Source organism: Apteryx mantelli, chromosome 16 (assembly GCF_036417845.1).
Source record: "Apteryx mantelli isolate bAptMan1 chromosome 16, bAptMan1.hap1, whole genome shotgun sequence".
In the NCBI taxonomy this organism is placed as follows: Eukaryota; Metazoa; Chordata; class Aves; order Apterygiformes; family Apterygidae; genus Apteryx; species Apteryx mantelli.
Window position 1 is genome coordinate 3,317,004 of NC_089993.1, and position 25,140 is coordinate 3,342,143.

General features: G+C 48.8%; 1 protein-coding gene across 7 annotated transcripts; it reads right to left on the reverse strand.

Annotated features, from left to right (window-relative positions):
* Window positions 1-1,080: 1,080 nt before the first annotated feature.
* FAM234A (family with sequence similarity 234 member A) lies at window positions 1,081-23,612 on the reverse strand. 7 transcript variants are annotated; one of them, XM_067306044.1, is made up of 14 exons: window positions 23,571-23,612; window positions 20,176-20,301; window positions 17,644-17,688; window positions 16,254-16,562; window positions 15,091-15,207; window positions 14,571-14,759; window positions 10,396-10,526; window positions 7,644-7,776; window positions 7,024-7,162; window positions 6,522-6,662; window positions 5,962-6,040; window positions 5,392-5,544; window positions 4,428-4,530; window positions 1,081-4,242 (listed from the first exon to the last, which is right to left on the reverse strand). In XM_067306044.1, exons 4-14 carry the CDS (start codon window positions 16,516-16,518, stop codon window positions 4,031-4,033), a joined length of 1,662 nt encoding a protein of 553 aa, XP_067162145.1. In that variant the 5' UTR covers window positions 16,519-16,562; window positions 17,644-17,688; window positions 20,176-20,301; window positions 23,571-23,612; the 3' UTR covers window positions 1,081-4,030. The 7 variants fall into 7 exon arrangements, with proteins under 7 accessions (XP_067162145.1, XP_067162144.1, XP_013795350.2 ...); XM_067306043.1 differs by lacking the exon at window positions 17,644-17,688; XM_013939896.2 differs by lacking the exons at window positions 17,644-17,688; window positions 23,571-23,612 and adding an exon at window positions 21,793-22,086.
* Between the last annotated feature and the right edge of the window lie 1,528 nt (window positions 23,613-25,140).

A 25,140-nucleotide genomic window follows, 5' to 3' on the forward strand; every position in this document is an offset into this window, starting at 1 on the left:
TGCGCAGCCCAGCCCCTGCTTCCCGCCGCAGCTGCGCTGGGGCAGGCGAGCGCAGCCCCGGGAAGGCGCCGGGAAAGCCACGTGAGGCTCGGCCTCTCCGATGGGGCTCAGGGCCAGCAGCCACGGGGCAGCGACAGATGGCCCTGCTCTCCAGGAGACACCGCGTGCCGTGCGGCTCCCTCCGGCTTGATCCAAATCCAAGCTCCGGAGCGAGATTTTTAAGCCTCGGGATTGCAGCAGGAATCCTGGGTGCAAAACCAGGTCACCGAGCCCCAGGCAGGGGGAAGGGACTGGACGGCCCGGCTGTGTTAGATAACTCCGGCTTCCCTTGGCAAGGTCCCGTCTCCCAACCGGTCACCTCCGCCGCAGTGGGAGAGCGCAGCCGGCAGCGCCTCGGGGCAGAGCCGAGGCCAGTGCCGCTGCGCTGCTCCCCAGCATTAGCGTTGCAGGCAGCACGTGAGCATGGCTCAGCGCTACGACGGCAGGAGGGGCTGGGGCACTCCTGGGTGCTGGCCAGACCCACGGACACCGGGGCCCCAGCCACACGGCAAAGCCACCCCACAGGAGATCACTGCTAGAGAGTGGGAACTAGCTCTGCTCCGAGTTCAGAGTTAAGAGCAGCCAAAATCAGAAATGAGCAAGAAATAACCCGTCTGCGGAGTAGCCCCGAGGGGCCGCTTGCCCCTTCTTTCTAGCAGCCCAGTGCTCCGCTTCCAGAAGGGAAGAGCAGCCTCTGCCCGCTACGCTTCCATATCGACAAGTCACGCTCCTGCTAAACAGCCCCGGCTCAACACTGGTTCAGGCAGCTGGTTCGGAGCTTCCCAGTTTAAGCCTTGTCCAGGGTGGGCACCACCCTTGCAAAGGGGAACATCACATCTCCACCATTTCCATCACAAAGAGGAGAGGCGTGCACTTGCTTTCCTAAGACCAAAGACAAGCTGCGAGCAGGGAAGCATTACCAGGCCACTTGGACACCTCCCAGCAAGGGGGTTTTCTGCCTTCGGGAACGTGAAGGGCTGCCAAAAACGCCGAATTCTTGCTCAGCTGTTCGTTAGCGGCAACGGCAAAAGCAGGGCACCATTTACAAACAATGCAAAAGAGGATTTATTGAAACCGTTATGGTTAGACCAAGTCCTATACAGCACAATTTGCAATAAGTTAAAGAATCGAACCAGTCTTAGTGTTAAAAAACCACACTAATACATAACACAGTGATATATGCCATCATCACCCATCTGAGTTATTGAATCAAGGCACAAAGTCATTCATTAAATACTGCAAAAAACAATTACACAGGGAATTAAGATGGAAAAAGGACTCGCTTTGTTAAGAGGGTGCTGGTTTGGCACTGATGTTTGTAATCGAGCTGCCACAGGGAGATTTGGGTCTCCAAACTACGTGGAAACATCAATGGACAACTTAAAGCCAAAGCCCCCCAAAGCTACGAACCCAGCTCTCCCGAAGGATCATTCAGTGTACCTACCAGAAAGGGTCAGGTCTGTGGAGCAACCTGAGGAGGAAGAGCGCCGAGACAGTGTAATTATGATAAGAATACAGTCCAGGCAAGTTGTCCCCTGCAATGGGAATTTCAGTGGGATATAATCTGCATCTAACACGCAAATCAGATCAGCATGCAAGCGCCGGAGCTTTCCCTCCCCACTTCCCCGCAGAGCTCCCGCAGCCACACTCCCAGCTCTGCCCCAGCCGGCCGAAGGGCAGGCTGAATCCAGCAGGCAGCGTCTCCTCTCTGCCGCTGCAGCGCTGGCGCAGCCTGCGATCACACCACGGTGCCCAGCTGCACCACCGATCCTAGCGAAGGCTCAGGGACTCGCAGGGCTGCTAGGTTTCAGCCCTTTATCATGCTGAGCAAACAGGCAGCCTAAGCTGGGGGACACGGCAGGGGAGCCTGCCTCCATCCCTAAAACCACTCCAAGGAAAGTCTGCGAAAAGGAACAGCAGGGGAAACCCACTGTTTGTAATGCAGGGTACTTTGGGGTTTGTACGCTGCTCTCCAGGGAGCCTTTCCCGGCTTCCTCCCTGTCCTGGCACAGCCTGGATGCCCCAGAGCTCTGCTCTGCCCGCAGCACAGCTCCGCAGAGGCCAACGGGCCCATCGCGCTCAGCCCTGCTTACAAGTAGAGCTACAGGCCGCAGGAGGCAGAGGGTGCAAGCGCATTACTTAGGCAACTATCGGACCATCTGGAAGCAGGAGGTAAGTGTCCAGTCAGACCACTGATGCTGCACCTGCAGAGGCCAGCAGCAGATGCTGCAGCTCATTTTGCTGCCAGATTTCAAGATGTGCGCACGGAGCGAGGTTACAACAGCTGCCTGAGCCAGGAGCTGCCCAGCAGCAGGTTAAAACTCAGTGGTTGCCACAGGAGAGGAACCAAGGCCTGGACCTGCACAGCCCTGCACAAGTTTCTTATCTTACAGTATTTCTACACATGCCCTGATTTGAGATAACTCAAGGGAGGAAGGCACCAAGTAAATCCTCTCCAGCACCAGCAGAACTTGAGAGAGCTTTTTTTAGGGTGCAAACTCCATCAGGTTAAGCCAACTGTTTTCTGTCTGCCTTCCGCTCGCCAGCCAACGTGACACCCCAGCAGCGTCTGAACAGGGGTTGTGTCTCGCAGTGCAGCTGGTGTGTGGACAGCAGCTTCCAGGACTGAACAGCCTATTCAAACTGTTTTCCAGGCTTTGCACACTGTTTTTGCAGCATGCGCTGGTGCCCACCAGGAGCAGGGCAGTGCACACACATCATGCTGAAGATGTCTCCGGGGAGACATCATCTTCACACAGCAGCCTGTCCTAACCAGCAAGACCCATTCCTTTGGACAGCCAGGCTGAACGCTTGCAGAGAACAGCACCCAAGGGTCCTCACCCAGCATCACTCCCACTCCCTAGAGGGCAGACGGGTGGCACAGAGCTGTCCTTGGAGCTGTGCTGCAAAGAGAACTTGTGCCATTTCCCCCAGTGGCTTGTGTCTTACAGCATGCCCACCTCCTGGCAGAGGGGACAGTCCTTGGAGAAGGCTCCTCAGCAGCTGCAAGGCTGAACAAGCATTTGCAGCACAGCTGGCATTACCATTTGGGTACAGGGCTCCTGAGTGACATGTCCAGGTCCCAGGAGAGGTTGAAGTGCAATTCTACTCTCAAAAAAAAGAAAAAAGCATCCTAGAGCCCCCACACCTTGAAACCAGCAGGGAAGTGTCTATACCAACAGGGATCAGCCAGCCTAAGCTCATGGTGGCTTTCACTTCACCTATAACCACCCAGGGCAGGGGGAGGTGTTGATGCATTAATCAGGTGGGAGTCCAGCTCCCTCTGAGTTGCCAGTGCTGCAAAGCCTGACTGGAAAGTCAGTGGCACTAAACTCAGACGCAGGTAGGCTTGTGTGACAGCAGTGATGTCCTTAGGAGAAAAGGTCATTTTCTAAGTAGAATGACACTTTAATGCCCTGCTGGCCCAGGTAACACCTAGCCAGATTGTCGGTCGTGGCTGGGGTCTTTCACGACATACACCCCACTGCTACCAAACCCAGGAAAGGGTGATTGCAAATCAACCTGTGGCCAGGCACCTTCCCGGTAGTCAGGAAAGCTGACTCAGAAAGGTAATCTAACACCACGCATCGAAGCCCCACATCTCCTCACACAAGCACCCAAGAAAAAACCAACTCGGGCATCCCCAGCAAGCACGTGTTTTCCTCCAGATACAGGCTGGGTCAGCCTGGCTCTGTGGGCACGGAAGGATTGAGAGGAAAGCCCTCTTCCCTGAACTGATGACACTTCAGCAGTGGCCAAGCACTGAAGTCCCATCAGCTCCAAGGATGGGTGCTCTGGCAGCTGCTCCCACAGGCTGGGTGTACCCAGACACTGGGGGTGCTTTCCTACCAGCCACGCTTTGGTTTGCGGATCAAGAAAGGCAGCTTCTCATTTGAAACCAAGATCTGGGTTTGCTAAGCGTGCTGCTGCAGAGGAGAGGCAACTTGGAGGATCCTGGGCCGGGGCAGCCTCTCCTGCTCTCTCAGCATGCTCACACTCGGCTGTGGAATCGCATCCTGTAGAGGCGGTCCCGGATGTACTGCTCGTTGTCCACAGCCACCTGGCTCAGCCAGATCACCCTGCTCTCAGAGACATCCTCTTTCAGCTTACGCTTCATGAGAGATACAAACCCTGGTTCCTGGCTGGGTTGAGGCCCCCTCAACAACACGTAGCAGGCATGACGGCTCCGCTCAAACAGCGCGGCTGTAACACAGAGCAGAGGGTTAATGTTGGACACCCTGCCCGGCCTAAACAAAGGTCTCTGTATTCAGACAACTGGCTACGAGGCCCAACACAGCACCCACAGAGTTCAGGAGGTACCAGGAGATACCAGAAGGCCAGTGTTCAGGAACACTTCCTTGCTGGAGGGCTGGAAGGAGAGGACTTACCATTGAACGCAATTATTTGGTCTGTACTATTGCGGAGCTCCAAGAGGACATTAGTGTAGGAAGGATGGAAGAGATACAGCTTCTGGAGAGCAGCTTCGGATCTCTGCAACCAACAGGACACTATCAGGACACAGACCCACGTGTACCCCAAACAACAGCACCAGGTTCACCTATTACTTTATGCTTGACAGAATACATTCGGTGACACTAATCCATGTCTGCCAAACTCATCCTGTCTGATGCCATCAGCGCCAGTGTTGGGACCTTGCTTACTGGCTGGTACTGACCTCCTCTCTGCCCACGCTTCCTGCAAATGGCAGGCCTGCCTGCTACGCGCAGGAGAGAGATTTTGCCTTAGGGCTGGCTGAGTTAGCAAGGAAAGCACAGTAAGCTCACTTGGTGCTCAGGCATCCTCACAGACACAAGCTGTCACTAACACTGCCAGCCCTCAGGCCAGCGAGCTCCACCGCGCAGCCGAGCTATGCAATCAAGGCTGCCAGATACTGCCTTGGAGCACAGAGAGGATATTCACGTGGCCATGGGAGGACACCCACCGAGGGATCACTGCGTGCAGTACTGCTACTGAAGGCTCCAGGCCAAACAGCAGCAATGTCAGAGGTACCAGCCCAGCAGCTTCCCACAGGACTGTGCCAAGGCAGGGCTCCTGGGCAATCCAGTGACTTTGCTCACTGAGCCGGTAGGTCCTTGTTCTCCACAAAGCTGGGCTGAGGACAACAAAAGCTGGGAACTTCCACTAACAGGGAAGCGGCCAAGGACATCATGAGGATGCCATATAGACCAGACCATGCATAAAGGTCAATCTGCTCCTAAGTCAGAAGCATGTCCATACCCCACACCCAGTGCAGAGGGCTGCAGTGTTAGTGCCACAGACAGGGAAAAGGGGATAGCTCCAACCAATTCCAGAGCAAGGTCAGGAACAGAGTAGCCATTCAGCAGCACTCACCGTTTCATTTCCTGGTATCTGGTATTCCCCCCAGAAGAGGAAGGTGGACCGGTGATCAGCAGTTGAAAGCGTGGCTGGTCCCGGGCTCTCTGGTCTGGAGTTCAGCTTCAGGTCCCATTGGACTGCTCCAGATCCAGCCTCAACAATCATAACCTAGCAGGGAAGAAAGAAAAGGAACTCATACCAAAGAGCTCTGCAAGCCATGAGGAAGAAGTCAAGTCAGCTGTCTACCCTACATGGCCTATGGGAAGAAGTATCTGCAACATGGCAAGACGAGGTAAGACTTGAAGCTGAGCATCACAGAATTGTTAGGCCTGAGGCAGGCCATGTCAGTGTAGTCACAAATTCTGCAGGCTATATCAAGGGGTTCAAAGTTCTGTCTTTGAAGTCGCTTGCTGAGAAGAGAATTAAAGTGTCTTCAAGAATTTGTTGAAAGAGATTCTTTCACAACCAAAAACTGCTACAACCAGCTGGAGAGACAGCACATCCTACCAGCTGCACCTCTACTCAATGCCTGTTTGGGCTGGGAGAGGCAGAGAAAAGGGAAGCTAAAAGGAAGAGCTTGCAAACCTTCTTCCTGTTGGGTCCGATTTCACTCTCAAGGACAATACCAAGAACATCGGGTTTGTAGTAACCAAGCAGCGGCTCGCTAAGAGAGAGGAAGAGAATGGAGAGATCATAACACACCCTGAGAAAGTAGCACCTCAGATGGCTTGGGTCTACCCTCTTCTTTTAGAGAAGCCTGTATCCTCCCACCAACTCCCCTAGTAAGAGACTTGACTGATATAATGCTAGCTTAGCCTGGTACCGCTCCCAAATCCTAGCCCAGTCCAAAGAGAGCCATATTGCAGCAAACACAGAATGAATCAAAATGTTGTGCTCCTCCACTTTGAAGTGGCACCTGGTATTTGCTAGCAGAGGACACAAAATGCAAAAAGCATGATCCAGATATGAACACAGAACAGGCTTTTATGTTTTGGATGAAACAATACAATACCATATGGTTACAATACATTGTATACAGTACAGTACAATATGGAAACAATACAATACAGTATTATTTCATCCAGGACAACGATGCTGCTGGGAAACTGAAGATGCCATACCCTACCCACAATAGCTAGCATTACCTCAGAATACGGGACACATTGAGAGTCCACAAGTTCTGAAGATTTTGTCCATTGATCAGCATAGCCATCTCTGACTTCACAATCAAGATGTTCTCTCCTGATCCACCAGGAACTTTTGCCAGGTAACGAATGTCCCCAGAGCTAAAAAGAACACAGAAATGATTGGGCTTTCTTGGTTGGAGATGCTGGCTTGTTCTACATAGTAAAAAGTCAGAGGCTCAAGATAAGAAAAGACAAGCTCGGCTGGGAGGCGAAGCACCAGGCTCTGCAGTTGCCACACATTGGACGAATTGTCCGAGGTAGCCTGCATGCAAATAAGAAACCCCAGCCTGCTTTCTGTGAAGCCCTGAGGAGGCCATCAACACCAGCCCTCTCGCAGAGGCTTGAAGGTGCTCTTAGGCCAACAGCAACATAGCCAGGAAAGAGCAAAGTCAAAGCAAGTCATCCCATCAGGAACACCAGTACCCTCCAATCCACCAACAACCAAGCCATAATGCCCTACCTGAGAAGGGGTAAGCGGCGTGTTGTGTGGTCGATGTTCTTCTCCCACTGAGGATCTTGCTCAAGGTTGGGAAGCTTCATTTCCATCCCAGTTGCTGCACTGTAGAGATTTTTCAGGGAGTATCCATAGAGAGAGTTTGCTGTGCAGAGAAAGCAAGAATGATGCAGATAAGTTACCCTGCCCTTGCTCTGTACTCCACGCATTTCCAGACCACATCTGAAATGAATCTGGCAGATCAACTGTATTTTTAGGGCTTACATCATAGAGTCGTAGTGCTATTTTGAGACGCAAGTTTGCTTTTGAATGCCTTTAATGTCTTATCTGAGTGTTCCACAATAATCACTTGTGGTTTAAATGACTACTTAAAACTTACATTTTCAACATTTTTTCAAATAAAATTACTATTTAGTGCTAGTCAAGTATGCAAGAAACCTGAATTGAAGCAGAAGAACCCCCTTCTCTTGGCCTTGAATAGCTCTTTCACTAGTTGAAAGCACAACATAGCTTTTGAGAATTGCAAAATATTCTTTCAGACTACTGCTTAGTAATGACTGATTTCACAGTTATAATCACTCTTTTTGATTAAAGTTTCTAAATTTAAATCACAAACAGATTCACACCTGTATAGAAAAGGAAGTAGTAGGAGTCAGGCTTCAGAACAAGCCTGATATAACGAGCCTTCCCATCCATGTTCAGGATTCCAGTGGATCCTATCTGTTTGCCATTTTTTCCTGAATGGATGAATGTCTTAATCTACATAGGAGGAAGAAGGAAAACGAAAAACAAAAAAACACACAAGTGTTAAAGTTGCATTGCACTGTTACTGCTCAAACTCAAGGTGGTTTCCAAAGCTTCTGAGCAGCTGGTACTGAACAGCAACTGAGCAGGAACAGCATAAGCTGAAGATGCAAAGCCTCTCCCTGTCTTGGGAGGAGTGGGCACAAGTTATATGATTCCTCTGCCGTGAATACTTTTGCCTGGAAGCAAGTTTGAAAACCATTTTCAGCACAGCCACTTGCCATGAGATTTCACCACCTCTGCCAGCCATCTCCGATCCAGGCTGGGACAGCAAGCCCCATCATCGCTAAGGACAGTGAAGATCGATTCCAGCCTACTGAACCATGACAAAGGTGGAGAGGACCTAAAGGCAGAATCAAAGCAGCTGATGGAGTAGGGGGAAATTTGGCTTTTTGTAGTACCTGGCATAGCCTGCAGAAAGCACTGTGCTGCTAGACCAGCTAACACAGCTCTGTTTCTCTCCTCGCAGGCCTGACAAGGGTTGGAAGGACCCAAGTTCTAGGCACACAGAGCTCTGCTACATATTTTAAGAGCCCTACTCTACTTCTGCTAAAGCTGCCAGGAGTCCATGCAGAATAGAAAAGCCAATGGGTTTCTTTATATTCTTTGTGCAGGTACCAGCACAACAGAATCCACTGAAAACATTTCAGCTGGGAGAACAAAGACTAAAACTAGGATCAGATTTAAATGACTGAGAAGCAGTCATGATCTGGGGAGAGCAATGCACACTGGGCAAAAGAGAAACATCAGACCAAGAGAAACTGCATCCATCAGAGATGCCAAGTCAGGCAGTAACTGAGACCCTTTCCTGTTCCTTGAGAGGGAGAACCTGGGAAACGGAAGAAAATCTGCTATACTTGAAGTGAATCTAGAGAGTCTGGTGGGAGAAGAAGGGATTGAGCTTGCTGGGGAGAATGAAGGACGCAGCTGGAGAGGTAGAGCAACACATCCACCAGCTCTTCCCAACCTCCTGCACTGGGAGGAGACACACACCATCTCTTGAGGAACAGCTTCACCTTCCCTTGCGAGCACTGGTTCAGCAGTTGCCCCAGGACAGTAACGGCCAATGATATTCATATGACAAATGAGAATACACGACACAAATAAACAACACTTTACTCACTGCACTGTTTAATAACTCTGCGAGCTGCTACAGGCAATGTGCCCTGAAAAAACATCATTTTTTTCAGGATGCATTTGTGCTGAAGCTCACAGCAGGCAGGGGTCATTCAGACTCCTGCAGAAAAACAGCCGTCTAAACCCCCTGCTATCCAAGCATACAGACCCTTCCCCACGGACTGCCCAAAGCTCTGCCATTTCAGGGAACAGCAGTATAATCTAATCAGAAGAATTAATGTTCAACCTGAGCCCTTGTTAGCAACAAAGTTAATTCACTTAAGTACTAAACCTCCCTTCCAATGAGATTATTTTTCCAAGCTGCAAAGCTCCATTTGAGCAGCACACATTTTATATGGTTTTTTGGGGTTTTTTCTGGAGAAAGAAGTGTACTTTTACTTAAGTTGACAGAGCTCTTGCCAAGTCTTCTGGAGGGAGGAGCAGGAGAGGGGGGAGTTTCATACCAAGATAGCTAGAGAAGTTAAATGGAAAACAAACCGTAAGGCAGCTTTACAGAACAGAAACTGCATTCAAACATTTCTTGGCTGCCTAAGGAAAAAACAAAGTCTTGAGATAACTGGGATAACAAGTAGCAAAAAGCAACGAGGGAAGAAAACAAAAGAGAAATGTAGGAGTAAGAGAGGACAGAATTTCTGATGACTCTGGCAACAGCAATGCCTCGGACAGCAAAACCGAATCTGCTTACAGGGTGCTCTGGTACGAGAACACAGGGCTCCCACTCCTCTGATCTGACCTGCAGGGAACCGGAATTTCTGTATGCTTTATGCAGAACAGATTTGTGCATGCAGAAGATGTTGCACCACTCAAACACAGATGCAGAATTATTTGTATAAACACGCTGTTAGCTGCACAACATTTCCCCTCTGAGAAATGGGATAAGCAATACTGGAATAGAGATAAAGCAACTAACAACCGTATCACTAAATGAACCCTAGTTAGAATTAACCAGCACAGTGACACCAGGAAGAGAACTGGGCAAAGCAGACCATAGGCTCAGATATGAAAGATATCAAAAAGGCCAACAGCTGTACAACGGCGCTGGCTGCCAGCACTTTAAGTTGAAGTCCCTACACTTTGATGAGCCCCAAACCTGCCAGGGTTTGTTCATTTCCATCTTTCTAAGCAGAGCCCCAGAAAACTGCAAGCTCATCTTGCCTGGGCTGACTCCACACACAGCCTACAAGCACGTAGTGAGGAGCACACACTGGAAAGGGGGAGGGATTCCCATCAGGCTTCTTCTTTTTCTTTTTTTTTTTAAAGCCATAAAACACTTGCACTGATTTGGGAGTACATCTCTGCAGGGTGGGAAAGAGCCTACCCCAAACTCGGAGGCTTCTGGGCAGTTCCTCTTAGATGTCAAGAGTGCAATCAAGTAAACATTCCTGCTGTGCCTAGTGGTCTGGCCACAGGGTTTATCATAGCTTTAGAGTGACATACCTTATCTTCTGCGGCAATAAAGATTATCAGGTCCTGAACACCATCGCTATCCACATCTGGAATCGCTGACAAGGGAGTCAGCACAGTATAATTAGCTCCAAAGTCACTGGACTGTCTCCATTGAACTTCCCCTAGAAGACATTGTTATTGGAAAACGTTCACTAAAACGCACTTCAGATTGAAAGGTTTTTAAATGCCCTTCTCCTCCAAGTACTTTGCAGGAGTCAGTCATTTACAGCCCATTAGCACCACAAGCCAATCAAATTTACACTCAACATGGGGTATTTTGTTGTATTTCTGCATTTCAACTAAGTCCCAATACCTAGGATTTCAGCTGATACTGGAAAGTAATCCCAGTTGCCCGCAAAAATGCATCCTAACATCCTAGGCAAAAATCAATCAGCAGGCCACAAAGAACACCTTGCTTCTCCTGGTTGTAGGCTAACAAGCTACCCAGCATGTTCATGGCGTGGAGAATCCTTTTTTGCGATCTGAAAAGATGATACCGTGTGCTGAAATTTGTGTAGACAGTCCTTTACGACCATAAAGAAGTTGAATTCTAATCAGAGCATCCAGCTCCTCCTGACAAAATGCTTTCCTGGAACTTGACTCCTGCAGATCTTCCCAGTTGACACGGCCGGTCACAATTCAATTATAACCCCTACGCTCTCCCTTCTTTGAAGAAGGGGCACAGCATGTTCAGGCAAACTCTTCGGTCTTTTTTTTTGGGGGGGGGGTAAAATTCAGGTAGCAGGATTTGGGTTTTTAAAAAATTGGGGGAAGGGATCTCTTCGACGACTCGAAGTCAGTTGGAGTGGCTTTACTTGGATAAAATCCACCCTGGGCTGCTGGAGATTTTCCAGGCACTGACCACATGCAGTGGAATTTGTTGGGGGCAGGGCGGGGGTGGTTTATCAGGGTTTTTCTTTTTAAGGACGACTTAAGGGACTAACTAGGTGCTCCCAGAGGAAATGGTTACCCTCCCCTTTAAGCGGTATCACACACCGCAATCATCACTGCAGGAATGCAAAGAAGCATCTGTTCTTTGTCAGGAAGGCAGCTGCACCGCGTGCCAAGGAATTTCTATGCTGCCTGCAATAATTTAAGACAGGTTGCATTTCCAGTATGATTCCTCCAAAGCTTTCACTGAAACACTGAAAAAGTACTTGGATTTGTTACTATGACAACCGATGTGAAATAGGAGAGTGCCCCTAGGAAATAACAGGAAGGCAAAGAACCCTACCCCTGCAAAAACCAGCACACAAAGGAAGGAGAGAACATAAGTTTTAAACAATTATATCCCGGCTTCCACACAGTCCAAAGCTACGACAGAAAGATCAGGCTGCTGAAATGCCTATTTAAATGGACATGGCTCTATTCTTTCTTGGTTAGACAGCGGAAGCAGTTTTTGGAGGAGCATCTTACTGTTTCAAAAGGAAGTCCGATCTAACGGCAGCAGGTACCAGTGAGATGGATTCAAAGCAAAAGCTTTCATATTCCTAACACAGTCCTCATGGAGCATGAACTGTGACTCCAGTCCCATCCTGCTCCATTAACGAAGATCTGACTGTGTTGTCAGATACCTAGAGTGCTACTCTGCTTCCTCAGAGCCCAAGATTACAGCAAAAGCAGGGCAACATAAGCCAAGATGGAAAGCAGACGTGTACCTAGACAGGAAATCTAATTTGGGGTGAAGGGGGTTTTTGTTTGGTCTGGAAGAAATAAAAATCGGGACTTAGATGACTGAGTCCAGCTCTTGCTTCAAGCAGCTGCAGAGGATGCACGATGGCTTGCCTCAGACTTGCGGTGGTCCAGAAGCACATAGAAATACCGTGCTTTCCCAGTGTGCAGCAGTCGGCAGCCCACAGGCCACCTGAGCCAAAGGCAGCACTTTAGTATTCGGTCATGTTTGACTCTTCTCCCAGGTCCTTGCACACTTGCTCAACTAAACACACGTAAACTCCTGGCATCCACAGTATAGTGGATGTGAAGAAGTATTCCCCTTTCTGTTTTCTCTGAACCTATCCCCTTATAAAAGAACCAGGGAGCAATGAAGAATTGAGATAGTAAACCATTCCCTGTTCCTCTTTTCCTATCACTCACAGTTTTATAGACTTCTCTCTCCCTGTCACGTCCTCCACACTGAAGAGTCCTGGTTTAGTTGGTGATTTCTTGCACAGAAGCAATTTCACGCATCAGATCATTGTGGTTCCCTTTCTGCTACACTCCTTACGAGACCAGTGAGGATCTGACCTGCTCACAGGGTTCACAGTGCAGGCTGCTGGAGGACAAGGTATCAAGAGAAGGTGTCGCAACACACTTCTTCCTGTGCTCCTCCTTGGGACTCTGCTTCTGGCTACGGCAGAGATGGAATACTGAGCTACACAGACCTTTGCTTTGACCTGGAACAGCTCATCTTAAGCTTTTGTGTCCCAGTTTGCTTTTAGGATAAACATGCAGGAATGTTAAATATCCTACACAAACAAAAGAACACAATACCTACAGTTTCTTTCTTGTTTTCTCAGGCCTGTTATTCTGCCAAGAAAGAAAGCAAGGTTTAACGCAACTTGAATTAATAGAAAAGCACTAACTTTATCAGCGTCTGAAGATCAAAAATACATGCCTGAAGATCAAAAATACATGCCAGACACTTTCAGATGATAATCTGCTTACCTCTCCTTCAGTCTTCCCACAGGCAGAGGCTAAACAGGCTAAGATCCCTGGAATCTCACCAATTTTCCATGACAGTGAATCATTAACAGTTAAAGATTGTTCTGGCTACTGTTTTCAGCACAATGTGATGACACTCAGACCTTGCCACCTTAAATACATCTAACAAAACCGGGGATTTTATTCTGATCCGCCCTCCTAACCCCCAGTTAAAGTCAACTGCACTAAGAAACCTCTTTTAACCTAGTTAAAGCCATAACAAAAAGGTATCAAATAAGTCTGCTTCTGGGTTATTCACTTTTCTGTCTGAAGCAGTTTTTATCTTTTGCTTTTGACTTATCTTTGGAGCGCTTTCTTACCGCATTGTTCCTGTGACTCGTGGCTTAGCCTGATTCCTTCTCCATATGCTTGTGCTATTTCTTTATGGTCATCTTTAGCTACATGTCTTTGGCTCAGCAGCCACGTTTCTATGTTTTGACCTAAAAGCAACTACTCCATTAAAAGTCTATAAATAGCCTGTTTGAAAGCCTACTGATGAGGGGAAACTGTGCTAAGATACAGAAGCATTCTAGCTATATCTGTGTGTGTGCATGCCTGTTTGTGTGTGTGTCTGTGTCCATTCCATCTATACAGGAAACAAAAAGCAACAGGAACAGTTTTCCCTCAGGTTCATCTTGCTATTTCTCCCCCAATTTTTGGAAAAGAGGGGGTGCAACATCAGATACAGAAGATGGGATTCTAGGCATGTTTCCAAGGAAGAATGCACATTGTTTCTAGCCTTTGCACAAGTGACCCCAAAAATGGAAATGTATTTCAGTCTTCCTCAGGGAGGAAAGTTCAAGGTGTAAGAGATGATCACTGCCCTGTCCCTAGAGAAGTACAAGCACTCTTTACCCTCTCTTCCTCTAGGCAAGATGATGAAGAATCTTTCCATCTGCAGGCACAGACATCAAGAAAGCTTTCTAGAGAAACCATGAAAAATCCTAGACTAGTGAAATAGACTGGCAAGTTCTTGGAGCTGGTGGTGGTAACTTAAGTACAAACTTATCCCAAGTGCTCTCCTTGATGACTTTTAGACCTTAAATCCCTAGTGCTCCCATTGCTCTTGCTGTTGCAGGCACTCCTAGCTTTCACACACAAACAACCGACTGAGAAGCATCTCAGGTTTCTTTCCAACCTGTAAGCGTATAAAGTAACACTCACAGCTAGCGACTGTGTCTCCTATTTCAAAAGCTGTTGAAAAGCTGTTCTTGTAACACTGTAACTGGCACGAAACACCACAAGAGTCCAGCCTTTGGAGCAGGCAGGCTGAGAGAACAGGCGCTTCTCAAAGGTCCAGCAAATGGCTCTGGCAAGGTTTTCAAGCTGATAAACACCCTGTGCACATCACTCACGTACCAGCACGTCATGCTGACGCTCCTAGCCTCAAAGGTCTGAAGGGCACCAAGCGAGGAAAGCAAGTAACACCACACCCGTATTTCAGCAGGATCCTGCTCGCCACTCACCTGTCTGCTGGTCAACTGCAGTAAGAGACACCGGCGTCCCCACGACTAGGCAACCCGGGGCCTGAGCCCCGCCGAGCTGCTTGATGCCACACTCCATCCATTCAACTTCCTCAGCAGCAGGCCTTTCCCAGAGTACGCTGCCATTCGTGCCAGACACAGCAGCGATGAAGGCACATGGAGAAGGCAGACCTGGAGAGAACGCATGTCAAAGGGAGCGCTACCTACGCCTACCTTTGGTGCTCTGCACCATCTCAGTGCTGTGACTTGTCTTCTTCCTCTCCCCATGCAGCTAACCTGCTTTTCTCTCCCATTCCCCCTGTCTTTCCCCTTATCCCCATTTCTCTTCTGGCAGAAGCACACAGTGCCTCTAGCTTTGCAACACAAAGGAGAATTAAAATGATGTGCAATAATCACACATGAGCAATTAACTCAGGACATTTGCCACAGCAGCCTCGCTCATCAGAACTAAAAGAGAAAGAAGAGCCCTCACCACAAGGCCTTCTGTGTCTGAATCAGTTACCTTCATCCAAACAGGATCTGTTGAAGCTGCTGCTGCCATTGCTAGCTTTGAAAACAAAGATGACATCTTGCACTTTGTCCTTGTTCACATCTTCTATAGCCAGAAACCGGTAGGCCACTGTAAAGGAGATCACAAGCTAGACACTTGTAAGAACTGCCTGCATCAACAGTGGGGCTAACTGGAGCAAAACACAAATTCCTAGAGACCTACTCCCTGCCTCCCTCTGCAGCAGTGCTACATCAGGACAAACTGCCTCCCGTACAAAAAACTGCATCTAAATGAGTTCTAACGAGTAGAAGTTAATGCCCAAGGCTTTCCTTCATTTGCCATTCCCCAGAGGATTTGTCCTCCCATACAGCCAAGCATCCGGAATTTGAAAAATGTCAAACAGAGAACTCTGCTCTTGGTGTGGGGTTGCTATTCCCCAAATATAAATAACCCATAGAACATCGAGCTCCAGATAAACCATCTTTCTCACTCCCAGCTAAAACCAGTCTCCTTTAGCTCAAAGTAGCAAAACTTCAGATTTAGGCATTAAAGCACAGAGCTGAGTCCCTGCTGCTGAGCACTATGTCTGCATTCGTAGCAGACATACGTAGCACAACCACTGCACATGAGACCAAAGAAAAGCAGTCACAGAAGTGAATGCAGAGACACCAAGGATCAGTACCCAGGTTAAAGAGTCGATTAAAGCAACCACAAATTTCTGCAATTCATAAAAAAAATGAGAGGCATTTCCTCTTCACCCTTCCCTTTTAGCCACAGATAAGTCAGAAAGTCATACTGATAGAGGAAGAATGCCTAACGGTTCCCACACCTAAGCTCAAACTTCAAGGGAATATTTTACAGATCAAACTTCAATAAAGATTTATTTTCAGATAACCTTCCTCACTTTTTCCAAATGAGGCCAGCCTGCTACCTTGTTAGTGCTTCAAGAGCAGCATCTGATTTCTCTGTTAGACCCTGTAAACACCTCCTGGAAGGCCACTTCAGTTATGATGGGCCATTGCACATCCAGGTCAGGCATTCACAGTTCTTGCTCTCAAGGGCAGCATCCCCACAGGCCTGACTCCAGATCACTTTTAGGGAGTTTCACAATCAAAATTTATAACACAAAGGAAAAGGCCTGTTGGTAAGTATTTCTTCCGTTAGAGCAAGCTCACCTGCATTGTCATAGTTTCGGAACCACGTTCGTTCGGAAACAGGCCTCTCTGGGCAAGGAATGACGAATGAGAATGCGAACACAATTATCAGACACAGAAATAATGAGATGAAGAAGGCAGCAGTGCGCCACCGGGACAGCTGAGACAGCCGTGATGACTGCTTGCTGACAACTCTTCTCTCGACAGAGTTTTCATGGTTCTCCTGAGCTTTTACATCCTCATTCTTCAGAGGGTGGATCTCAGCTTCTGCGTCTTTGTTATCCATCACAGCTCATTCATCAGTATTCGGGCACCCTTTTCCCCCTTCACCTACAACAACGGAAAGAGCAGTTAAAATAGATTTTGGATTACAGCAAAAATGACAAAATATTCTGTTACTACCTGATATCGAAGCTGGAAAGATTTAACAGTAGGCAAGCACATCAGTGCACTGTCACACAGCCGCATACAAAGGGACTTTGGTCCTGGAGGTCTCCCACACGGAGCAACGGGGAAAGCCTGTGGGATGCAGAAATACCACTACTGCTTCGGAGGAGGAGGAAATCAGCACTGCTAAACCTGGAGCAAGGACAAAGGAGGCTACAAACTCTCAAGATCTCTATGCCGAAGGGACTGACATGGTCTGTAGGTCTCTCTCACGAAAGAGACACCAAAAGCTCATTTCGATGAAAAGACTCCTTGCCACTTCCAGTGTATTTCAGTCCGATCCCTGGCTGGATAGGTGAAAGGAAACTTCTCACTTTCATACCCTAACACAAAGCCATTCCCTAGCATAATGAACACAGGAGCTTCCCCAGCAGGGAGAGAGAAAGAGAGAAACACCGAAGTCTTCCATTTAGGAACAAAACAAAGGTATTCAACACCATCTCAGATGAGGAACCACTTGATATCGTTTTGCAACCCAGTCCCAAAGAAGGCAAGAGCCTGATTACTTACCTGCAGGGAATAAAAAGAGGGCATGAGTTGAGACTAAAATTGGCCAAATTTGATTTCATCAGAATGGAAGAAGAGCTAATAACTGCTATTTTAGTTTCTCCTGCTAGAACCATTATCTATAATTACTGAAACTGCACTTGGGGAGGACAATTCCCCCTTCCTCCAAATAATGAAATCATTTTTCTTCAGTTTTTCTGATTATCCTCTTTCTGACAGGATTGGCCAGGCTCCTCTCTCCCACTCTGGAGGGCTGCAGCAAGCACAGCAAAGCGCAGCACCTGCACGCAAGGAGGCCCTTATCCCAGAACTTCCTATTGCAGAATGCACAGCCCAAAAACCTTCATCAGTCAGCCCAAATCAAAAAAAAACAAACAACCCCCCCAAAAAACACCCGTCTCCTGGCACTCACGTAGGTGATTTCAAAGCAGCAAACTGACAAGCTCTGTCAGCATACCTTGAGCTACAGCTACAACAGGGTTTTTTTCTTTGTTAATTTGTTCTGAGAAGGGAAAAAGAAAAAAAAAAGGCAGTGAGTGACAGAAGTCTACAACTCAACATCCACAATAATAATAAAAATCAAGCGTGTATTTAGTTTTCAGGCCTCTAACAGTGCTCCTGTTAAAAATTTGATCCTAAAAAAAAAAAAAAAGGAAGGGAAGAAATAAGGAATAACACATTCCAGGAGCCTTGGGAAAAGCTGCATGACCGTGTGTCATAAAAAGTTATATCAGAGCAAATAAACATGACAACCAAGCCAATTTTCCATGACTGTGCCCTAACAGTCACAGGCCTAGATCATCCGCCTGAACAATTTGCTTCCCCTCTAGAAAGCAGCTTTAAACTCAGTCACCAATACACAGCACAGAGAGGTTGCGCTTTCGAGTCCAGTGACAACAGTGCTCGTTATATCTCGTGTTTTATGCACAAACCCATTTCACAGGAGATGAGAGTCATCCCTGGGAGGCCAGGTTCCTCCAGGCAGACGCCCTACAACCTGAAGTCTCACCTCCCTGGTCTTCAGGGATTCAGTGAGAGCTACAGAGGTCCCTTCCAGGTGCAAATCACAAAAGGGCAACAGAACTACTGCAACGCAGAAGGTTGAGCGACTTGGACAGTCCGACACACTGTCAGTCACCTAGCTAACGACATCATTTATTGGACTTGAAAGGCTGTATTTATAAAGCGCTTACTCCAGACTAAGAACACTGGCATTTCTTCTACGACAGTACATCGAGTACAAGATCTCACTCCAGCCAATTTAATTCAAGCTGCACAACACCATGAAAGTTCAATTAAATCAATAACGTAGGAGGCGTATCTTCTTCCAGAGATCTGCACTCCAAAGACCTCATCTGCCCTTCACATCAGTCTACCAGCACCAAGAGGGACAACTCCATGCGGTTGGCTATTTCAAAACCAACTGCAGCGCTTGACAGAAACTTGACGAGAAAAGTCAGTGGTAGATTTCAAACGTAAAAGATGAGGGGAAAGAGAGTTGTGTATCCAGCTTTCCCACCCAGACCTGGCCACTGTGCTGGTGCGCTGTTTCGTTATTACGGCGGGGAGCCAGCAGAGCAGCTCTAAGTAGGACAGCCATCGGGAGGAGCTCCAAGTCCTCAAGCAGGTTCAAGTCCCCCAGTCACAGGCTTGAGCAAATAATTTACTGGAGTCAGCAATGACAGCCTTCACCATCACGGTAAGAGAGGAGGAAAGTAGGAATCAGTTACACGAGCTTACGCCCAGGACTTTTCTTGTGATGAGCCAGACGGCTCGTGTTGCTCTGACATACCTGTCTTCACTGGTGGGGAGACACGGCCCTTCTTGAACGCTGCGGTAACCACCAGCCTGCAGCACAGGCCGCGACAGGACAACCCCGACCAGCCTTTCCAAACAGTCACACTGAAGCATAAAGTTGGGGAACTTCTGGGACAGAGTTGAGGGCTTCCAGCACCTACGATTCTTCCCCAAAACAGCACAGAGCAGCAAACAGGATTCCGCTCTCCTCGGTTCAAAACTGACACCATCTTAACGTTGTACTGAAGGCCTATTTTTACGACTCAATACAAATCACGCCACCGTCATTGAGAATGGGATGAGAACAATAAAAAACGGTGGTAATTATACTGACAGCCCCAGCAATTCCCCTTCTTTTGCAGTAATGACCCTAGGAGTCAGTGCTTACAAAGAGCCCTCCATGCCTTTAAAGCAGTTCCTTTCTGTTTTCTTTCGGCATTTGAATAATGCCCTTTGCACTCCTGCCAGAGCATACGGAGTGCCAGAACAGCGATCAGAGAGGGCAATGGCAACGATTCAAACAGTGCGGGAAATCCCATTGCCTGCAGTTGCCAAAGTACATGCTACCAGCATGTGAAACAGTCTGATCTTTGAACAACAAAGAAGTCTGGTAATCAGTTTAATTAAGGCAAGCAGAAAACGACAGCACGCATTTGCAGATGACTTTGCCCTCCTCTAGCAGCAGACATTTTGTCTCCCTCTCGCAGGAGACGCAAATAATCCGCCAGCAAGTTCAAAGCATCCCAGCACCTTGCCGTGAAACACGCGGCAACCGAATAGCGTGTTCCTGCATTATTAACACATGCTGCACACGCTTGATATTGTGGCTAGCGTCAGCTCTCTGCTCAGCGGCAGCGGGCCTCACCACGAGAAGCCACAGGAGAGAAACTTCATAAAAAAGGAAATAATAAAAACCCACGCACAACATCCCCAAACCGGCACTGAACCCGCACAGCCCAGAGAGCGTTCTAGTGTGGAAGGGATCCATGTCTCATAAAATGTCATTTACTGGTACGTGCTTCCATCCACAAGGCAAACCAGTGAGTCTCCAAGCTCCAAAGGCTCTTTGTCCCCACCAGGATTAGAAGCTAGGACTACTCACTGTTCAGAGTAAAGGAAAATTAATATTTCCCTGTCCCACAGTACCAACGGTGCTTTCAGGACAAATACACGGCTCCTCAGCATAACTCACCTTCACGGGGCGTTCGCTTTCCTCGTCTCCCGAAGCTACAACGGAGATTTGCAGATTTCCTCTGATCAACCAATCGAACCAGTGAAACTTCTGCAGCAAGCGGTTGACGCCAAACCGCAGCTAAATCTAAAAGACAAGCTATCGTTATCGATCAGCTGGAACTGCTTGAAAGTAAAGAGAACAGCACAAAATCACCTGTATGAGAACCAGTGAACTGAAACCATTTAAATAACACTGTGACGGAAGGTTTAGCTCATTTTCCATCCGTAAGATACCGAACCACAACATTTCTAATTACAGTAATCTCACAAGATGCCCGTTCTTCTGGGAAAATTTCTAGCAATGTATCACATTAGATTTGCTGTTCAACATGTTTTTATCTTTCATGGAACAATGAAGTCAGTCTACGACTGGCTATTTTAGAAACCAAACACAGCGTTTGGTTTTTGCTGCTGTTTTTGCTTTTTCAGACCCCTTACAGCTGAAAGGTTCCTTTTTGTCAGGCAGAAATTTTTGAAGCCGTAATCACAGCTTGCAGTCAATAATGGCAAAACAGCTTCCAAATTCTGCTCCGTGCAAGACACAGTGTTCCCTTCATGGCTGTCTTCCCACAAGGAGGCTGCTCAATTCTGATCCAACGCACCACGCAGCACTGCAGTGAACTCACTGGGCAGTCACCTGCCGCGACACCCATGGGTCAAATTCTTCCCCTTCCTGCAGCCCCACTTACAAAAGCGTCTAGCCAACAGGAAACATGCATAAAATTTCCCTAAACGCAGGAGATTTTCCTCTCCAGATACAGTTCACTCCGTTCCCGAGCCTGTAGTTTTGCTGGGTCACTTGCAGCTCATAACTCTTTCTTGATAGCAAGTCATCGCCACTGGTTTGCAGGGAGAACGGCGCTGAGGAGACCGTTCCCTTCCGACCTCTCCTCGCTCCTTCTTGCGTCCTCACAGCTCGTTTGTAACAACGGGGTTTGTAATGAGAGCTCACCGCACAGGCACGCAGCCCAGGGCTCAGAGAAAGAGCTGTATTCTGCTGCTAGTGTTGCCTTTTCTTCTCCTCCCCTCACTCTTGCTATTTTATCTCTATCATCAAACTTCCTTTGAAAACACCACGGACTTCTTAAACGATACTTAACCTTCCAGTGCAGACAACTCACGCCAGAGTGCATTCACAGCAAGTGAATTAAAAACTTCTCCAGGACACAAGTAAATGTCATTTCAGAAAATGGTATATCTGTCATTTTTTAAGAGAAAAGTCATCTTTTCCACGGCAGTTTTAACCACAGTCAGGGGTTCAAGTAGAGAAACCTGATCTGTTTAGTCAAGAAAAAAACGATGTTCTACTACTTTTTCTACGAGGGCAATAGAAGAGCAAACTGCTCTAAGATGAAGAACAGCATTAAAGCAGCAGAGCTACCCAGGACTGAGTATAGGCTAGGCCAGAAATAATTAACAAACAAAACCACCTATCATATATCATCCCAGGACTTTTAAATTGCACTGGATCAAAGTTCCTCACCCTTAGTGATTCCTGCAGATCCCCTGTGTTAACGTTAATAAGAACCAGCTAGCAACGTATTTGCATCTGTAATAGTGACTGTCAGACACATACCCCTGCTTCAGCCCCAGGGCTTCCCAGTGTGCATCAAAAGCACAGCGACTTCTCCGCACTTCCAGAGATTTAACCCGTCAGCAAGTCTGGGGAGCTCTCCAGTCACGAAAACTCTTTAGAATAAGCTGCGGTCACTTCATATAAGTTCATTAAAAAGACAAAAAAGCACATTTGATAAGGTGAGAACTTGTTCGGCATATCGCCGAACAGCGTCCGTGCTGCCCCCGGGGTCCCTCCTGCCACAAGCTAGGGAGGTTTACAGCAGCATGAAATAAGAGTCATGTTCCACCTGCTGTTGTCTTTATCAGCCCTCCCCAAGCGATCTCCCTTTTCTCCCCCCCCCCCCGAAAATCCAAGAGACTGAACTTTTTGTTTTCTTTTTCCCTCTTATATTTTTACATTGCAGAAAGATCGTTTACAGGCCATTCCACCTGCACAGCCGACCCTGCTGAGCCTCTCAGCTCCGGCCCCCACACGCAGCCCCTCAGCAGGGCCCGCTCCTGCCCAGGCGGTCGGGAGGGCCGGCTCGAGTTTCGCTAGCTGCCCGTTTCGCTGAGCTGTCCGCCTGCTTCTGCACGAGAGGCTGCCTCGCCGCTCGAAGCCCATGACTCTCGGCAGTTACGTAAGCAGCTTTTGCTTTCCAAAATAAGGAAAAAAGTGTTGAGAGGGAAATAAATCACAATTTAACACATTAAAATATTTTTCTTTCTGCAAAAAACCCTTTAATTCATGCTTGCAGACTAAGTTTGTGACCTGCTGGTGAAAAGGGAAACAGGCATTTGAGACCCCTCTCCAGAAATAGTGTGGAAAATTTTGTGCTGAGCTCTGTACAGGTGAAGGGGCTTCTTTTTTTGTTGCTGTTTAAGATATAGACCCTCATTTCCAAGTGCTGTGTGTCTCCTGAGGACTCACATGTGGCCTGTCAACCACAAAGGATAAACTAACTCAGGTCAAATGAAGGATCAGAGCAACAGGCTACTTTTGCAGAGTCGAAGGCTTTCTAAAAGGCATTAAATTCATTCCCAGGCTTCTTGATACGGCTTGGAGCAGCTTCTCGGGCTGCTTAGCTCAGACAGCAAACTCTTCCCAACACAGGAACAGGCAGCAGGGCTGGATCGAGTGCAGCAGGAAGCATTCAACAGCTGTGGCCTTTCACACAGAGCGGTTAAGCACCACCGCTCCTCACCTCAGACCCAGCTAAGGCCAGAGCAGAAGAGGCAGGTGACAGACCGATCCTCCGGCCAGCAGGATCTCACCAGCAGCGGCCAGGCGGGGGGCGAGGTTAACCCGAGCTTTCGTCTCCTATGCCGGCTGCGAGCTCCCGTTCTACCCCCGCACGTTGTGTCACCGAAGCGGTTGGTTTGTGACTGCTTCTACTAAACTACTTCAAATTCCCTTTGTCACCACAGAGCACCCGAGATAACGGCAGAGGACTGGAGACGCGCCGCGATTTCTTCTCTTTGCTACGACAAACGCTCAGTAGCCGGAGGAGGTCGCAGAGCGAACGACGGGGGACACGGAAACGCTCGTGCGCTGAGCGCCGGGAAGCTGAACCCGTCGCGACAAGCTGCGACAGAGGCGCGTCGCAACGGCCGCCGGCAGCCGGGCAGCGCGGGGGCTGGCGAGCGGGCGGGGCCCGGCGAGGACCCCGCACCCCGGCAAGCCCGGCCGGGGCGAGCCGCCCCGAGGCTGCCGCGCTCGCGCGCTCGCAGGCGGCCGCGGCCCGGGACCCCCCTCCCGCTCCCGCCCCCTCCGGCCGCCGCCGCCGCCGCACTCACCCCGGCGCCGCTGCAACGCCGCCACTTCCGCCTCCATCCCCGGCGCCGCTGACATCACTTCCGCTCCGCGCAGGAACGGCGGGAGCGGGCGGAGCCGCGCATGCGCCCCGCGGCGCTGGGCCCAGGGACCCGGTGCGGCCTGGTACCGGCGGCGGCGGCGCCCCCCCGGCGAGCCCCCCCCCCCCCCCCGGCAAGAACGAGGCGGAGGCGCGGTGCGAGCCACAACACAGATCTTTAATGCGATCAGAGCGCGCGGGAACAGCAGAGTCAGGCGGAGCGCGGCCGCCGCGAGCCCGGCCCCGCCGCCGCCCCGGGGGGGGGGGAGGGGAAGGGGAGGGGAGGGGGGTTACAAAACGATAATTAAAAAGCAGTATTAGCTGTAAAAACGAAAAGGGAACTCGGTTCCGGCAACCGCTAAACATGCACCTAAGACTAACACATCGAGGACAGCGCTGGCACGTCTGGGAGAAAACAGGATTAAAGAAAATCAAAGTAGTTAAGCAACTTCTCAGAGCCTCGGACGAGAACGCTGGAAAACCCCAACACGCCGGCCAGGCCGCTGCGAGAGTATTTACAGATACTTCCGTGTCCGCCGCGTGAAAACGTTAGGATTTAACTGTCTTAGTTTAAGATACCTGCCTTAGCGGGTTAATGATCAGGCGGGTAGAACAAGACTGTACAGCAGCGGCTGGGCTTACGCTCGGTCAGCTCGCGGCTCGGCACACGTTAAGTGCTTTAGTCACACGACACGTCTCACAAAAGGTTGATCCTTGGGGTTACAACTGCGGCTGGCACAGTAATACCTTCCTCCCCTATTTTAAAATAAATCTAGTTACAAAGAAGCTAGTTACAATATGCAATTCTTGCCCCAGCTGTTACTGCACAGCTGGTTCTTTGCATCCCAGCTGCAAGCATCAGCGAGAGGAGCGGTACACACCGACACCTGCGTATGGGGTACCGCCGCGAGGCGGCTGCCTTCCTCACGCTACCCTGCCCCTCCGGAAGCAGAAGTTTGCTCCATCTGGAGTAAAAGGTCATCTCTGCCACTCGACCAATTGCTGCCTGACTGGCCCTTCAACACGTACACCGACACTTCTTTTGCAAGTCAGAAAGCCCCACCTAGGAGGTTATTTTCTGACCACAGAGTGCACGGTAAATAAGCAGACTAGTTGTCGCTGTATTCCTCTATGTAAGAAATCAACCCAGATTTTTCCTTTGAGCACAGGCTTTTTAAACCAGGCACCTGTAAAGGTACTAGGAACAGACTCGAGCATACCTCAGAAATGCGCCCCAGATGATTTGGTCATCCTTACAGAGATAAACAATGTCTTTTGAAATAGGGATATTGGGCCAGATTTTGTCTGTCTTGACTTAGCTGGAACAGTGAGGCAATTCTCAAATGCTGCAGACATAAAATGAGGTTGCTAAGCACTTAAAAAATCTGAATTCCTTTTAGCATGTACAAACAGAAGAGGAAAAAAAAAAGAATCAAGTTAGAACCAGTGCTACTGATGTTCTCAAACTCCAATTGTGCAAAGGGTCAGGGAGATGTTCTGGAAAGGGCCTAAGT